Source organism: Podarcis pityusensis, assembly GCF_964106645.2.
Source record: "Podarcis pityusensis genome assembly, chromosome: 8".
In the NCBI taxonomy this organism is placed as follows: domain Eukaryota; kingdom Metazoa; phylum Chordata; class Lepidosauria; order Squamata; family Lacertidae; genus Podarcis; species Podarcis pityusensis.
Window position 1 is genome coordinate 6,520,161 of NC_138033.1, and position 18,275 is coordinate 6,538,435.

General features: G+C 46.0%; 1 protein-coding gene across 2 annotated transcripts in view; it reads right to left on the reverse strand.

Moving 5' to 3' along the window:
- Window positions 1-13,956, reverse strand: part of MAP4K1 (mitogen-activated protein kinase kinase kinase kinase 1) — a 70,488-nt gene extending 56,532 nt beyond the window's left edge. Inside the window, exons 1-2 of one of the 2 annotated variants that reach the window (XM_081018696.1) lie at window positions 13,819-13,956; window positions 6,043-6,100 (exon numbers count right to left, since the gene is read on the reverse strand). In XM_081018696.1, coding sequence (XP_080874822.1) covers window positions 6,043-6,100; window positions 13,819-13,926 — 166 coding nt within the window. In that variant the 5' untranslated portion in view covers window positions 13,927-13,956. The remainder of the gene's footprint in view (window positions 1-6,042; window positions 6,101-13,818) is intronic. The other variant, XM_081018695.1, reaches the window with a different exon arrangement.
- Between the last annotated feature and the right edge of the window lie 4,319 nt (window positions 13,957-18,275).

Consider the following 18,275-nt stretch of genomic DNA (forward strand, 5'->3'; position numbering starts at 1 on the left):
CGCAGGGATGTCTAGGCTGCGGACAGCAGCCTGCTTCCCGGAGCGTCGGGCGCCCTGAAAGCAGAGCGCCCGGTGCTTCGGGAACACATCCGCAGCCTAGGCAGCCCTGCGGGAGGTCCCGCAGGGATGTCTAGGCTGCGGACAGCAGCCTGCTTCACGGAGCGTCGGGCGCCCTGAAAGCAGAGCGCCCCGCGCGCCGGGCAGACATCGGCCAGCCCCACAAGCTCGGGGGACAGCAGGGAGGCGCAGCGCTGCCATCCCGCTGTTCCTCGACCTTGTTCGGTTTCCGCGACCTGCTTTTGGGGGGGAAATAAAGGGAAAAATTTTTTCCTTTATTTCCCCCCAAAAAAACTATGGGACGGAGCGTCCTATGGGACGAAAAATACGGTAATAAGATTTTGGAATGCAGAAATAAAGAAAGTCATCAAACCAGCAATTCTAGCACGTGGGGAGGCCACCTAAATTATATAATTTAGTATTCGAACAATGGGTATTATAATTTGGTATTGTATAACGAGGCTATCATTGGATTGTAATTGAAAATTAATAAAAAATATTATTAAGAAAGTAGTCTTTATTATTGTTTTTCAGCTTGTCAAAACGAATTGCCCTGTGAGATAAATCATCAAAAATACACCAACAGAAGCTGTTTAACCGTAACAAAACTCCCCTGACCTTATTTCCCAGAGACACCCTGACTTTTTGCATATCATCTATTATCCCCTTACAACAGGAGCGTCATACGATATACCAGCTATTAACTAAAAATGACCTCTTGTTGTACAAGAGCTATAATGGCATAAACCTTTCAGACTGGTCCTTTGGTGTACAGCGGACGCTTGGGTTGCGAACGTGATCTGTGCAGGATGCACATTTGCAACCCGCAGTGTTCACAACCCGCAGTGGCGCATCTGCGCATGCGCGGGTTGCGATTCAGTGCTTCTGCACATGCACAAAGTGTGATTTAGTGCTTCTGCGCATGTGCGACCACCAAAACCCGGAAGTAACCCATTCTGGGACTTCTGAATTTCGGCAGTATGGAACCCAAAAAAACGCAACCTGAAGCATCTGTAACCCGAGGTATGACTGTATTGGCCTAAGTCAGTGATGGCCAAACTTGGCCCTCCAGCTCTTTTGGGACTACAATTCCCGTCATACCTGACCACTGGTCCTGTTAGGTGGGGATGATGGGAGTTGTAGTCCCAAAACATCTGGAGGGCCGAGTTTGGCCATCTCTGGCCTAAGTACCGTATTTTTTGCTCTATAAGACTCACTTTTTCCCTCCTAAAAAGTAAGGGGAAATGTGTGTGCGTCTTATGGAGCGAATGCAGGCTGCACAGCTATCCCAGAAGCCAGAACAGCAAGAGGGATCGCTGCTTTCACTGTGCAGCGATCCCTCTTGCTGTTCTGGCTTCTGAGATTCAGAATATATTTTTTCTTGTTTTCCTCCTCCAAAAACTAGGTACGTCTTATGGTCTGGTGCGTCTTATAGAGCAAAAAATACGGTAATAAAACTCCCCTATCCTCCTGCTTTAAATGTCCTTCAGCGTCGTGAACAGGGACAGTGGAACTGACTCCCTCGGAAAGCAGCGGACTTTTCAATCAGAAGTTGGGGGGCTGTCTGCCAGGGGTTCTTTAGCTGCGATTCCTGTGTTGAAGCGGGTTGGACTAGATGAGCCTTGGGGTGCCCTTCCAACTTTACAGTTCTATGATTCTATGAAACGCATGGTGCACATGCAGCTTAATTGAATGAATGCACGTAACAGGCAGGGCTGTTGTTGTTTTACGGTAAATAGAAGCCACAGCTCTCCACCTCCGCCCCCAAGGAACACGACTGCCGTGGGCGATTGTCACAGCTTGGGGGGATTTTCGCCGGGTCCGCAACTGAGAGAGGAAAGGTTACATTCTTCCCCTTCACTTTGTGCTCCTCTCGTGGCTGCTGGGCTTTATTTTTCCATTTCGTCAAAGCCCTGCATGTTGATTTCAGCCACACAATTAACGTCACGGCTAGGGCCAGATTTAAGTTTGATGAGGCCCTAAGCGACTGAAGGTAATGGAGCCCTTTATATGTCCAGCTGTCCTTTGTCAACAACAAATTGTCGCTTTTTTGTGTGTTGAATATATGCTTAATAATAATAATAATTTATTATTCATACCCCGCCCATCTGGCTGGGTTTCCCCAGCCACTCTGGGCGGCTTCCAACAAAACACTAAAATACAATAACCTATTAAACATTAAAAGCTTCCCTAAACAGGGCTGCCGTCAGATGTCTTCTAAATGTCAGGTAGTTATTTTTCTCTTTGACATCTGGTGGGAGGACGTCATTTAGGGCTTTAAAGGTCAGCACCAACACTTTGAATTGTGCTCGGAAATGTACTGGTAATTTATGGACCTCATAGGTATCTCAAGCCATTTGCGCATGTTGCCCTGCAACCAGTCCATGCAGAATGTAGGCACCCTATATATAGAAAGGAGCAAACCCGTGATATTTTAGGGAGCAGGCTATCAGGCGGGGCCCATGACTTACATCACAGGAGCCTACACAACACAAAACACTGTTGCTGTATGTAGGTTTTTTGTTTTGTTTTGTTTTTTATCTTATATTTTGGAAATGCACATCCAGGAGTTTTTTTTCCTTTAAATTTTTTTGGGGGACCCCAAGAGAGTGGGGCCCTAAGCTATAGCTTGTTTAGCTTATATGTAAGTTCAGCACTGGCACAGCAGCTGCGACAAAATAAATTCGCTCTTTTGCAGCGTTTGCCAAAGAAATGTGGGTGTGAGCTGCGAACAACAACAATAAAAAGTCGGCAACTGGCAGCCTCTAACCTTAATCTGCCCCCTCCTCTCTTCTTCTGCCAAATTTCCAAGAAAATCAAACCTCAGCATTGAAGGAGCTGGAAAAGTGCTAGGAAAGCACTTATTTACAGAAGTGATCCAATTTGCCTCACACTTCTGGGGTGTTTTCTCCAAAGGAAGGATGTTCTTGTTTTTATTTATTTAAAGAAAAATAGAATTAAAAAGAGGAAATTGTTGCAAAGCGTGCATGCCCAGAGGGGTAAGGACACACAAAAACAGAAATAGAAATTTCCATCACGGGAAAATAAAATAAAAAGAAAGAATACATAAAGGCGGACATGAAACTTGCAACTTCTTATTCCAAAATATATTGTTCTTTCTATCGAGCCTTTAATCCAATGAGCTTCTGATAGCATACAGGGTGGGGATTTTTTAAAAAGCTGTTTCCATCTTTTACAGGTGTTACAGAACAAGAAAGGAAGATAAGCGTCCCCTAACAAGAACAGATACAGAGGCTGTTCAAAAGAATTGCATATCCCACCCTAAATATATGTTACATAAAAGTAACATGGTTCGTCTAGACGTGGGGAAATTACAAGAATTTTCTCTCAAGGAGGGTTGGGATTACAGCGAGGGACGAAAAGGTTTAGCTTCTCCCCACAATTATTATTATATAATAATATGAAGAATTAATACAAAGTGTTTTGCACAAGGAAGGCCTGGAGTGGCCTTCTCCTTGGTCAGCCATTTTGCAGAATACAGCCTGCTTGCTTCTCCTCAAGTAACAGGACTAGAGACTTTTTAAATCATTTTTATAAACAAAAAAAAAGGAAGCAGAACATTCCAGAAAGGAGATTTGAATCTACCCTGAGGGAGCTGGCCAGGCTTCTCAACAAAATCTCCTCAGGATGGCTCACGTGGGCATTCTTGGGCTAACCTGATGGGAGTTGGACCAAAAAGCTCCATCAAATTTTGTGTTTTCCACCTCCCCTTGTTGCAGGAATTTATGTCTAGGTTGGGGGGGGGTTGCCCCTCCAGCAGATATCATGCACATGCAGCCCACTACCAAAACCAGAACAATCGCTTTTGTGACTTTTGTGATTTGTCCCCACAAAACACTTCATTGCAATTTCTTCCTATCTATTCCAAGGGCCTTTGCTGCACGATACCAAATGTAAGAATTCACTGATAAATGCATCTATGTACAGGCTCACTGGGAAAACTTCAGAAATTCATATAGACAGGTGAGCTCAGCTGCTCAGCAGCCCCTCTGCCTGGGTGATAATTCCTTTTTTTTTTTTTTTTAATAAAATATTTATTAAAGTTTAAACATTACAAAAAAGAAAAGAAAAACAAAAGAGAAAAATAAACAATAAACAGTTACAAAGCCTTAAAAACAAAATCAGATACAGCAGTACAAAGCATCAACAATACAAAAAGGAAAAAAGAAAAGAAAAGAAAAACATTTAAAAAAGAAAAAAACCCAAAAGAGAACAAACATACAAAAAACCCCCCATATTTTCATATCCTTATCTTTCATTAGCTTATTTCCTCGACTTCCTCACACCTCCTTTTTTGTATTCTAGTTCAATTAAATATTCTAGCAAGTCCTTTCCCTCTTTCACAAATTTAGTTCCATAATTTAATTTAACGAAATTTTAGACTTCAATTTACATCTTTACCCAATGTCAATCTATTCATACTTAATTCTTTATAATGTTTCTACTAAAGTCATATAACTTCTTTCCAGCATCTTTCTAACCTTCATGCCCGGGTGATAATTCCTGGCATCCTGATACCTGAGTGCCAGACAGGTAGCCATTCCAGAAATAGCAAACCCAGATGAAGACAAAAGGGTGTGATTAACTTGGCTGGGAAACAGGGAAATGTAAATGTCTCTTTTGCTACACTTGATGGGTGTTTGGTGGAGGGCAAGGAGAACCATGGGGCAGGGTCCAGGATGCTCAGATTACGGCCACCAGACCTCCCCTTTCATGATGTAACCGTGATGTATGAGTGATGTAGTTGGGGGGGGCGTGTAACATGGGGATTAGCAGCTAATAAAAGTTTGGGTTCTCTTTTGTTCAGGGCCTCCATCTTGTTCCACCTTGTGGCAGGTGGGAGTCCTGCGGACAGTCTTCAATCAAGACCAAGCCTACTGGCTGCTGTTTTGCTCTGGTATTCCTGGCTGGTGTCCTTGTTTTTTGTCCAAGGGAGCCCTCAGATTTCTCCGTTAACACCCTCAATAATTAAAAATATTTGGTTTCTGAGCATATATACACAGTGAATGAAAGAGCACCCATGCTTCTGCGATGAGCTGGTCAGACTGTGTTTTTTTCACAAACCAGCTTTATTTTAGAGACTGACTTCCACCCATCAAAAGGTGTCTCGAACCACATTTAAAGCATCTTCAAAAAACTTAATGTTGGATGTTTTATTGTGTTTTTAATAGTCTGTTGGGAGCCACCTAGAGTGGTGGGGCAACCCGGTCAGATGGGTGACATATTATTATTATTATTATTATTATTATTATTAGCTCCCGGGAACTGCAGTTTCTTAAGGGTGCTGGGAAATAATCCCAGGATTATTTGTAGGGGAAGAATGTGCTTCAAACATTGCACTGAATGTGCTTTAAATAGCCGGTCTTCAGCTGCGGGGTTGCCATGTAAATAAATACTAATTATTGTGATGGGTCATTCCCCGCTAGTGGGACTGATCCACGGTCAGTCGCAGCCAGAGCACAACCTCCATGCAAAATATATGGCAAAAGAATTGTACACAGCTGAAAACGCTGGCCGTGTTAAGGTAAATTCAACAGTGTAACCTATTTAAAAGGAATGTAAAATGGGGGCGGGGGGGGGGCCTTGATTCAGATGGATATATAAGAATATGGAGGAATTATGGGTAAATTAAAAGAACATTGGATGGGGAAGGAGGGAAATCGTTGAATGTATGGGTGTAATGAAAGATGTTAATGTGGAAATGTAAAATCTGAAAACTTTTAATAAAAATTAGTGTGTGGGGGGGGTGTTTTCTTTTTAAAAAGATTAAGAAATGGGTCCCCAAAGGCATGTTTGGGTTAAAAATGCATCTCTTGGGTCTGGAAAAGTTGAATACTGCTTTAAATGCATACAGCAACTCTTCCCCTTAGTTCTGGCACTCCTCAACGAGAAAGGATTTCAGGGCTCATTCAGTTTACGATACGGCGGCGCACCGAAAAGTAGCTGGTCGTTTTCCTCGCTCACCTGCTTCCATCTTTACGATTTTGATAGCAGCCAGTTTCCCTGTCTCCTTGTTCCTTGCCTGAGGAGATACAGAAAGGAGAATGTGTTTAAAAGATGGGCAAAGGCCTAAACGTGGCTGGAGACCAGGGTCTCGGCTATACAGTTGCAAACAAAACGTTTTAAATGTGTTTCAAAGTGCAAAACGCGAACGTGGCACCAGACGGCGGAAGTGAGCTATGCCAAATTTGATGTATTTTTCAAAACTTTTTTTTAAAAGCATTTTCACAGTGTTTTTTTATATGAGAGCTCCAATTGGAGAACAGCCTTTACCAAAGGTGTCACAGGTTTTGAAGACGCTCAAATTGAGGGCGAAAGGGAGAAACGCGCTAAGAGGAAGGCACGCTTGGCAAATCCACACTGTGATCAGCTCCCGTCCAGAAACCTATGTCCCCACTGTGGAAAGACGTGTGGATCCAGAATTGGTCTCCACAGTCACTTACAGACTCAGAAACTGTGTTTATGGAAGACAATCTTACTCAGATACAAGGGATCGCCAAAGAAGAAGAAAGATTTCCTCATTTTGAAGAATGAAGGATTGGTTTCCTATGGAGTGTGTGCACTTAAAATTCGTGTAACAGCAGCAAACACACAAGCTGGGCTTTTTCCTATGACTTCTCTTTGGGGGACAGGCAGTTTGCAAAAAGAATGGCACAAAATTATCAATGACAAGTACAAAACGGCTATTTGAAGGTTTAAAAAACCGATTAAAATCAACAATACACTGAAACCACATATCAACATGCTACAAACCTGGGTAGGTTTGTACCTAACCTGAACAAAATATTTTTTAGCAGGAGCCGAAAAGGGTGTAATGAAGACATCTGCCTGATGCCAATATGCAGGGAGTTATTATTATTAAAATCAGTTTTGAGCCTTCCTAGATATTTTAGTGACCCTGTTGTTATGTACTGAAGTTCTCACCCTGGGCCAGCAGGGGGATGCTGTAGATAGTTATGCAAATGAAGGATCGAAAGTGACGTTCAGTGACTGGATAGTTTTAGAAAGTTGTTACAGTAACGTGGTACTGGAGCTCTATATAAGCAGGCTGACTGAGCCCTTCACTTCAGTTCTGTTCTGGCCTCTGAATAAACAAGAGCTGTTTGAAGAATCGCTGTGTCGTCTGATATGTTCACCCACAACTTAACACCTATTATCTCCTGTATTTGTTATAGTGTCTGCTGAATTTTATTGTGGGGTTTTTTATTTCACGCCATTCCGATCTACATCTGAGAAAGATATAAATGGTTTTCTTAAAAAAAAAGAAAGATAAAAATAATGTGTTCAGCCTAGCAGCAGTTGTGAAATTATCAGGACAACAAGCTTGTTACTGGGTATAGCTGCTCACCACACCACTGATTTGTATCATGTAGGGAGAGGAAATGGCTGCCAGCAACCTATAGCCTCTCCAACAAGCAAATATAGTAAAAACTCTATTTTGGGGGCAGACCCCAGCAGCGTTGATTACAAGTTCCAGCCGCTTTTATTGCTTCCTGTTCAGTGTGGCTGGAGGGTGAATCGCCCCCTCAATTAGTCAGCTTCTATTGACATCGATTGACATGCTGTTTTCCTTTCCTTTCATTTCTCTTCTTCTTCTGCTCCCAAATTTTTTGCCACAAATCAGGTTGGGAAAAACACAGGAAGGGTGGCCAGGTGGGCATATCTGGAATACAATGGTTCATCCAGATGCACATCATTATGCAGATGACACCCAGCTCTACCTCTCTTTTAAATCAGAACCAGGGAAGGCGGTGAATGTCCTGTGAGTGCCTGGAGGCGGTTGGAGGATGGATGGCGTCTAACGGATTGAGGTTGAATCCTGACAAGACAGAAGTACTGTTTTGGGGGGACAGGGGGCGGACGGGTGTGGGGGACTCCCAGGTCCTGAATGGGGTAACTGTGCCCCTGAAGGACCAGGTGCGCAGCCTGGGAGTCATTTTGGACTCACAGCTGTCCATGGAGGCGCAGGTCAATTCTGTGTCCAGGGCGGCTATCTACCAGCTCCATCTGGTACGCAGGCTGAGACCCTCCCTGCCCACAGACTGTCTCGCCAGAGTGGTGCATGCTCTGGTTATCTCCCGCTTGGACTACTGCAATGCGCTCTACTTGGAGCTACCTTTGAAGGTGACTCAGAAACTGCAATTAATCCAGAATGCGGCAGCTAGACTGGTAACTGTGAGTGGCCGCCGGGACCATATAACGCCAGTCCTGAGAGATCTGCATTGGCTCCCAGTACGTTTCCGAGCACAATTCAGAGTGTTGGTGTTGACCTTTAAAGCCCTAAACAGCCTTGGTCCTGTATACCTGAAGGAGCGTCTCCACCCCCATCATTCAGCCCGGACACTGAGATCCAGCGCTGAGGGCCTTCTGGCGGTTCCCTCACTGCAAGAAGTGAGGTTACAGGGAAGCAGACAGAGGGCCTTCTTGGTAGTGGCGCCCGCCCTGTGGAACGCCCTCCCATCAGATGTCAAGGAAGCTTTTAATGTTTAATAGACTATTGTATTTTAATATTTTGTTGGAAGCCGCCCAGAGTGGCTGGGCAAACCCAGCCAGATGGGTGGGGTATAAATAATAAATTATTATTATTATTATTATTATTATTATTAAGCAAATAAAGCATAGCAATAACAGACAAAGGAACAACTACAGCAGCCTCCAGGGTATAGGCGCCAACTCGGGGAGCGGGACCTGGGTCCTGAGGCACCCACAAAATTCTGACTGTGGGTGCCTGACCGGTTGACCTAACGTAGAGTGTGCATGACGTCACATGGCGTGCCGAAGTCCAAGAGGATCCGTCGCACCCTCCAAATGACCCATCGGGCTTTTCGCAGGGCCTGCCGGGACTCGTCGCAGTTGCAGGAGGCTAAAACAGGGCGCGACAAAGGCACGCGCATGGGAAAGATACATGCCACCTCAAGTGCAATGTAAACGCCTTATAAACAGGCAGGAGGTTCGACTGTGAATTCCTGTGGCCTCACCTTGCATGGGCCCTGCATCCCGCAGCTCAAAGCGGGAGACTGCTTAGAGAGGAAGGAGAAGAACGCAAGCTGAAATATTTTGGCAGAGGATACAGCTGCAGCGCTCGGCTCCTTTGATAGTATGAAGCAGGATGTGAGCTGTTACATTAAGTGGGAGGTGGGCTTGCAGCACAAGCTGCCCTTCCTCCACGAGGCCTTGGAGATAGAAACTGGCAAACCAGAGGGGAAAGGGGTGCTTCCAGGCCTTGAAACCACCAAGGCATGTTGTAGGGAAACTTAAAGCTGTGTACCTCGGGTTACAGACGCTTCAGGTTACATACGCTTCAGGTTACAGACTCCGCTAACCCATAAATAGTACCTCAGGTTAAGAACTTTGCTTCAGGATGAGAACAGAAATCGTATGGTGGCGGCACGGCAACAGCGGGAGGCCCCATTAGCTAAAGTGGTGCTTCAGGTTAAGAACAGTTTCAGGTTAAGAACGGACCTCCAGAACGAATTAAGTTCTTAACCCGAGGTACCACTGTACAAGAATGCTTTGTGCACCTGCATCTAATCTTGCCCCTTTCTAAAATTTATGTACAGTGGTACCTCAGGTTACAGATGCTTCAGGTTACAGACGCTTCAGGTTACAGACTCCGGTAACCCAGAAATAGTACCTCGGGTTAAGAACTTTGCTTCAGGATGAGAAATCATGCAGCGGCGGCGTGGCGGCAGCAGGAGGCTCCATTAGCTAAAGTGGTGCTTCAGGTTAAGATCAGTTTCAGGTTAAGAACAGACTTCTGGAACAAATTAAGTTCTTAACCAGAGGTACCACTGTACACATGTGCCAGATTCACCCATTCCCCTCCTCAAAGAAACTTGGGAACTTCAGTAAGTAACTGTAATAAACACATAATAATTAGTTGGGTAAGGGTGCTGGGAGCTGTAGCTTGTGGGGGGGGGGTAAACTACAATTCCTGAAATTCCTTTTTTGAAGGGGGGGTCCTTTAAAGGTCTGGTATGTACATGCAACCATTTTTACTCACAAATTTATTAACAACAATACTGTGGGACAAAAATAAGTACAAAGTGCTTTCTGTCCATTTCATTTTTCCCCAGTTTCTACCCCCCCCCCCGATCTTACATTCATCTCATTCTGCCTCAGTTTCCAAATTTTAATCAAGAGCCCTCATGAAAAATCCATCAGCTTTTTAGTGCCAATTTCTGCTAATAAACACTTATATGATGTTAGCCACTCTGAGCCCGGCTCAAGCCGGGGAGGGCAGGGTGCAAATAATAATATTTATTACTATTAATATTATGTTTATTATTGCCACCAGTTGTTCCCCCCCCCAACCCAATGTCTTTTCCTATGTTGTTTTCACCAATGTCCTCAATTCTTGTCACACTTTCCCCTGGTGCGTGAACATTTTTGTAAAATGCAAATTCTGAAGGATAGCTGAGTTTCAGTTTGCATATTGTTTCGGGAACTGAACCAGGAAATGTGATCCGAAACCAATTTCTCCCCTCTCCCTGTACAATTTGCAGAAGTTGCTGCCATTCTGAGCATTCCCTGGGAACACCTCTCAGGAATAACAGCTTTTCTAGATGCTGCAGAAAAACTATGGGGTTCGTCCACATACGAACAATTCCCAGTTATTCACTCCCCATTATAATTCTTCTCCGACCAGTAGTATCAGAAGGCAGGCAAGCTCCTTTTAAGAAGGGGTGGATGGTGGGGCTTAGATGGGGATCGGGCCCAGGCTACCTGGAATATTGTATCTCCCTATACAAACCTGGATGCTTTTGAATTATGGTGCTGGAGGAGACTCTTGAGAGTCCCATGGACTGCAAGAAGATCAAACGTACCCATTCTTAAGGAAATCAGCCCTGAGTGCTCACTGGAAGGACAGATCCTGAAGCTGAGGCTCCAATACTTTGGCCACCTCATGAGAAGAGAAGACTCCCTGGAAAAGACCCTGATGTTGGGAAAGATGGAGGGCACAAGAAGAAGGGGACGAAAGAGGATGAGATGGTTGGACAGTGTTCTCGAAGCTACCAACATCAGTCTGACCAAACTGCGGGAGGCAGTGGAAGACAGGAGTGCCTGGTGTGCTCTGGTCCAGGGGGTCACGAAGAGTCGGACACGACTAAACGACTAAACAACAACAACATACAAACCTGCCCGCATGCTAAGATCCTGGGGTGAGCACCTTCTTTGGCTCCCATCAACACCAAAAGCGTGGTTCATGGTGACACAAGAGAGAGCCTTTTCTGTAGTGGCTCCCATATTATGAAATTCCCTCCCAAGAGAGGTTAGATTGGCTCCCTCTTTGTTATCCTTCCCCCAACAGGCTGAGGCCTTCATGCTCAGACAGGCCTTTGGAAACTAAGGTTCAGATTGTGCTGATTGCTGGGTCCCTATCAAGGCAAATTGGATTTTAATTGCTGGTACTAAATGTGTTCTGAAGAATCTCAATTCCTGTTTTAACTAGTTTGTTTCTATTACTTTGGATTTTATGAAGTTGTCTTTAAGTGCTCTCAGCCTCCTTGAATCCCAACTTGCGACAAATATATGAACGCAGATAATTTAAAGATAACAACAATAACAACCAACTAAAACCAGATGCGCAGGGGAAACCTGTGTCAGGAAGGGGTAGGGAAAGTATGTGTTCCGAAGCATTCTCTTCAACAGCAATACTTTGTTCTTCTGCTAACGCTGTTAATTTTCACATTTTGTGTCTGTGCACATGATGCTTACAAGGAGATAAGTTGTGAGGTATCTTGAACAGCCTATTGCAGTCAAAGCCAACCAAAATTCAATTTCCATTTGCCGGCAATAGAAATAGATAATTATAGAAGCGTCCCAGGTGCTTATTCTGCATTTATACTTGTCATGGCGGCTTAAAGGGTAAAGGGACCCCTGACCATTAGGTCCAGTCGTGGCCGATTCTGGGGTTGCGGTGCTCATCTTGCTTTATTGGCCGAGGGAGCTGGCATACAGCTTCCAGGTCACGTGGCCAGCATGACTAAGCCGCTTCTGGCAAACCAGAAACGCAGCACATGGAAACGCCGTTTACCTTCCCGCCGGAGTGGTACCTATTTATCTACTGGCACTGGCGTGCTTTCGAACTGCTAGGTTGGCAGGAGCAGGGACCGAGCAACAGGAGCTCACCCCGTCGTGGGGATTCGAACCGCCGACTTTCTGATCAGCAAGTCCTAGGCTCTGTGCTTTAACCCACAGCGCCACCCACATCCTGTCATGGCGGCTTATGGCCCAAGAAATAAATGTACCCATCACGTTTTCCAACCAGTGAAAGGAGCTGCTAAGGCTGAGCCTTGAGCTGGAAATGAGGAGGGAAAGGTGAGGAGGAGAGGTCAGGAACTAGAGTCCCCAAGGGCCAAATCTGATCTTTTGAGAGGACCAGATGGTCCTTCATTTGGAGCCTGCCGAATTGCAATGGCCCATCTTACAACATTCAGCTTCACTGAACATCCACAAATTCTAGTGTGACAACAGGAGAGAGAAAACTACAGTGGCACCTCGGGTTACATACGCTTCAGGTTACAGACTCTGCCAACCCAGAAATAGTACCTCAGGTTAAGAACTTTGCTTCAGGATGAGAACAGAAATTGTGCTCTTGATACGTATATTGATATTCAATCTTATAAAGACTACTTTTTCTTGGCTTAAGCTTAAGAGACTGATTTGCTTAGCCTCTACCACATTGAACATTTTACCTGTCCTTTTCTGATTTCACATTGTTAGGGGAGAGGGAGCCTCCATCTCTTACTTAAAGTGGCCATCCCACAAATGTCCCTCGCATTTACCTCTATGTTCCATGGAGAGAATTACCAAGACAGACAGAAGGACTTTCTGCCATGCGCTTTCTCTCCCAGTCAAAGTGTAGCCTGTCTCGCAGCTTTAAAAAGCAGGCAGTGCGTTGGGCACAGAGACCAGCATTGTGTGGTGGATGAAGTGCTCAACAGAGCAATGAATTCATGTTCAGCTATGACACACACTAGGACGGCAATGGCGCACATACCGGGAGGAACGCATCAAAGAATTGAGCACAGTTGTTGCTACTTCTAAAGATTCATAGGACTGCGCTAAGCTACACCACAATGTTGCTGTGAAGATAAAAGGAGGGAGTGATCAAGGTTTCCCCAAGGTCTTTAGGGGAATTGTGGGATGAAAATGTGGCCGACAACACACTTCTCAGCTTTTCCAATATCATGCAGCTATGAGTTCCACAGGCGAACCCTACTCCATATTTATTTCTTTTGTCCTCAAACCCAGTTCAATTAGTATGCGGCTGTATTGCCGAAGATGCTTTTCCTATTTTAAACAGCTCCAGTGATTGGCAACGCTGGATGTTTCAAAGAGTGGCAGAGAGATTACAAAATATACCTGGCAGGGGACGAAACCAAGAATAAAATAGAGCATTTTAATTGATGCAAAAGGAAGAGGTGAGTTTTCCCTGCCAGAGCTAAGATTATATTATGAGGAATCCTGTTTTTGCTGGTCAATTAGTGTGAAGAAGAAGAAGAAGAAGAAGAGGAGGAGGAGGAGTTTGGATTTGATATCCCGCTTTATCACTACCCGAAGGAGTCTCAAAGCAGCTAACATTCTCCTTTCCCTTCCTTCCCCACAACAAACAGTGAGGTGAGTGGGGCTGAGAGACTTCAAAGAAGTGTGCAGCTGTGGAAGTCGTAGCCCCAAATGTGTGATGCCCTCAGCCATTCAGTCTCTCCAGGAAGGAGCAGCGGTTTGGTTGCTTACCTTATAGACTTCTCCATAGGTCCCTCCGCCAACTCTCAGAAGAAGTTCAAAGTCCTCTTGGGGGTTTCGGGTAGAAATGTCTAGGGCAGCTCTTTCCTGGGCATCCATTGTTCAGTGAATCCCCACCCCACCCCGCTGCCACCCCAAGGTGGAGGTTTGCAAACTCTGCGACTCTCTCACTGCGCGTGGGCGTCAGAACAGCAATGTGGTCAGGGCACTTTATAAATTTCTCAGGGTTCTGCTTCCTGATTTGATGCACGATTGGTTTGTGCGAGCTCCACCGTGGCCTTTAAAGCCCTGTGGCGTGTATACAGAGATCACATTGGTTCCTCTATCGCATGGGTAGGCAAACTAAGGGACCGGATCCGGCCCAATCGCCTTCTAAATCCAGCCCGCGGATGGTCTGGGAATCAGCGTGTTTTTACATGAGTAGAATGTGTCCTTTTATTTCAAATGCATCTCTGGGTTATTTGTGGGGCCTAGGAATTCATTCATTCCCCCCCCCAAAAAAAAGATAGTCCGGCCCCCCACAAGGTCTGAGGGACAGTGGACCGGCCCCCTGCTGAAAAGAATTGCTGACCCCTGCTCTATCTTCTCCTCTTCGCTGGCCCTTTTGCAGAATCGGTTTCCCTCGGGGAAGGGACTGGGGCTGGCGCACCAGCGGGGAACTCCACCCCAGGGGCCACAATGCGGCCCTTGGGATTCTCACTGGTCATACCCTGCACAGGCCTGGCTGCAAATCTTCCTTGAGTGCTTTTGCATGCCCACAATGTGTCTAGAACTCTGATGCCGCTTCTTGGTGATGAAGGAGAGTGAAGGCTCTGTGAGTGTTTGCAGGAACTGGCCTACTGTAAAATGTACATTCATTGCTCCGCCCACTTTTGCCCCTGGCCACATCCACCACTGACATGTGGCCCTCAGATGGCTACCCAGAAAGGAATGTGGCCCTGGACTTAAAAAAAAAAACTTGCCCACCCCTGTGCTAGAGACTTGCAAGATGAGACTGCCATTGGCCCATCTAGTCTAGCATCCGTTCTCAATGCAGCAGGGGGAAACCCGCAAGCAAGACCCAAAGAACAACAGCACTCTCCAGCCACTTGAATTCAAAAATATGCTGCCTCCCACCTTTGAGCCTTCATCATCATCATCATTTATTTATACCCCACTCATCTGGCTGGGTTTCCCCAGGCACTCTGGGCGGCTCACAACAGAATATTAAAAGCACAATACAGCATTAAACATTAAAAACTTCCCTAAACAGGGCTGCCTTCAGATGTCTTCTAAAAGTCTGGTAGTTGCTTATTTCCTTGACATCTGATGCGAGGGCATTCCACAGGGCGGGCGCCACCACCGAGAAGGCCCTCTGCCTGGTTCCCTGTAACTTTGCTTCTCGCAGTGAGGGAACTCCCCGAAGGCCCTCGGCGCTGGACCTCAGTGTCTGGGCAGAATGATGGGGGTGGAGATGCTTCTTCATATATACAGGGCCGAGGCCGTTGAGGGCTTTAAAGGTCAGCACCAACACTTTGAATTGTGCTCGGAAATGTACTGGGAGCCAATGTAGGTCTTTCAGGACCAGTGTTATACGGTCTCGGTGGCCGCTCCCAGTCACCAGTCTAGCTGCCACATTCAAAGGCAGCCCCACGCAGAATGCATTGCAGTAGTCCAAGCAGGAGATAAGTAGAGCATGCACCACTCTGGCGAGACAGTCTGTGGGCAGGGAGGGTTTCAGCGTGCGTACCAGATGGAGCTGGTAGACAGCTGCCCTGGACACAGAATTGACCTGCGCCTCCATGGACAGCTCATAGCCATGGAGAGCTGTCCATGAATTTGGACAGAGAACTGGGCCAAAACAAACAAGATGAATTTTAACAGGGAGAAATGTAAAGTCTTGCACTTGGGCAAAAAAAATGAGAAGCACAAATACAAGATGGGTGACACCTGGCTTGAGAGCAGTACATGTGAAAAGGATCTAGGAGTCTTGGTTGACCACAAACTTCACATGAGCCAACAGTGTGACGCGGCAGCTAAAAAAGCCAATGCAATTCTGGGCCTCATCAATAGGAGTATAGCATCTAGATCAAGGGAAGTAATAGTGCCACTGTATTCTGCTCTGGTCAGACCTCACCTGGAGTACTGTGTCCAGTTCTGGGCACCACAGTTCAAGAAGGACACTGACAAACTGGAACGTGTCCAGAGGAGGGCAACCAAAATGGTCAAAGGCCTGGAAACGATGCCTTATGAGGAACGGCTAAGGGAGCTGGGCATGTTTAGCCTGGAGAAGAGGAGGTTAAGGGGTGATATGATAGCCATGTTCAAATATATAAAAGGATGTCACATAGAGGAGGGAGAAAGGTTGTTTGCTGCTGCTCCAGAGAAGCGGACACGGAGCAATGGATCCAAATTACAAGAAAGAAAATTCCACCTAAACATTAGGAAGAACTTCCTGACAGTGAGAGCTGTTCGACAGTGGAATTTGCTGCCAAGGAGTGTGGTGGAGTCTCCTTCTTTGGAGGTCTTTAAGCAGAGGCTTGACAACCATATGTCAGGAGTGCTCTGATGGTGTTTCCTGCTTGGCAGGGGGTTGGACTCGATGGCCCTTGTGGTCTCTTCCAACTCTATGATTCTATGATTCTATGAATTTGTCGAATCTGCCTTTTAAACTGTCCAAGTAGGCGGCCAAAAGCTTATTGCGGAAGTGAGTTCCATTGTTTAACTATGTGTTTATGATGCCTGCAGGAGTGCAAAGGTCAAAAGAAGCTCCTTTGTCAATGGTATAGTCCGGGGTCACTGGAAGTCGAAGACCCCTTACTATTTCTGCAGCTGGGTCTGTCTCCAGCATCTTAGAGCCGCCTGACCAGCGTTGAAGGGGAGCTTTCTGCCCATTGCATGCTCAAAAACAAAGCATTCAGGTATACTGAAAACGCAAGGTGCGTCTGTTTCAATAAAAGGGTGTGCAAGTTCTGTTAAGTATGATAGAACTTCAAGGAAAGCACAGCTTGAGTCACTGCAAAACAATGCTCTTTGCCCCTGCAAAATACCGTATTTTTCACTCTATAAAATGCACCAGATCACAAGACGCACCTAGTTTTTGGAGGAGGAAAACAAGAAAAAAAATATTCTGAATCTCAGAAGCCAGAACAGCAAGAGGGATCGCTGCACAGTGAAAGCAGCAATCCCTCTTGCTCTTCTGGCTTCTGGGATAGCTGCGCAGCCTGCATTCACTCAAGATGCACACACATTTCCCCTTACTTTTTAGGAGGGGAAAAGTGAGTCTTATAGAGCAAAAAATACGGTAGGTTCCGGTACTCACCATGAAGTTGTTACAGTAAGTGCTACACTTTTTAACAACAAAAGGGGGGGGGGGGGAGAACCACTCCAAAAAATGATATTGGAGCACTCTGAATCATTGGCTTATGTATTTGCACAGAACATAGTAGATCTAGCAGAAAGACAACAGCTGGAGATTTGCACCGATTGCTGCAATACATCCACAATTACAAAGCATTGTGTAATTGTGCAATTTTAGAAGGGGGCGTGGCTGTGACTATCACTTCACTTCTGATTTTGCCACTACGCTCCCTTTCCTTGTTACCATCGGGTCAGACTATATGCCTCGTCTGCCTGACGCCGGCTCTTCAGGGTCTCAGCCAGAGACCTGTTTTTCCCTTCCCCCACTCCTTGAACCTTTCCACTGGAGATAGTGCAAAGTGAACCAGGTGTTAAGGTTCCCTCCCTGAAGAAACCATAGCTCAGCAAACTGGTATATCCTATTGCAGGGATGTCCAACCAGTAGATCCCCGGCTGATCCTGGTAAATCACGGGATCCTTATCGCATACAAAAAGTTACAGGGGGCGGAGCTAAAAATGGCCCAGTTGCATCCTAAAGGAGATTAGGAGGAGTGACCAGAGTCAGGCACCACGTAAACCCACTGGCACCGCCATTTGAACTGCATGGATGGCTGTAAGGTAGTCTCTATGTGAGTATGCTGTATTTAATTATGGGGTATCAAAAGGTTTTTTGGGGGGGGACGCGGGTGGCACTGTGGGTTAAACCACAGAGCCTAGGACTTGCCGATCAGAAGGTCGGCTGTTCGAATCCCCGTGACAGGGTGAGCTCCCGTTGCTCGGTCCCTGCTCCTGCCAACCTAGCAGTTCGAAAGCACGTCAAAGTGCAAGTAGATAAATAGGTACTGCTCTGGCGTTTCCGTGCGCCGCTCTGGTTCGCCAGAAGCGGCTTAGTCATGCTGGCCACATGACCTGGAAGCTGTACGCCGGCTCCCTCGGCCAATAAAGCGAGATGAGTGCCGCAACTCCAGAGTCGGTCACGACTGGACCTAATGGTCAGGGGTCCCTTTACCTTTATCAAGAGTTTTTAGGGGGTCAACCAGGCTGGGATAGCAGGCTTGTTGCTTTCTGAATGTCTGGTGTAGATTTTTTCAATTTCGTTGTTCTGTATG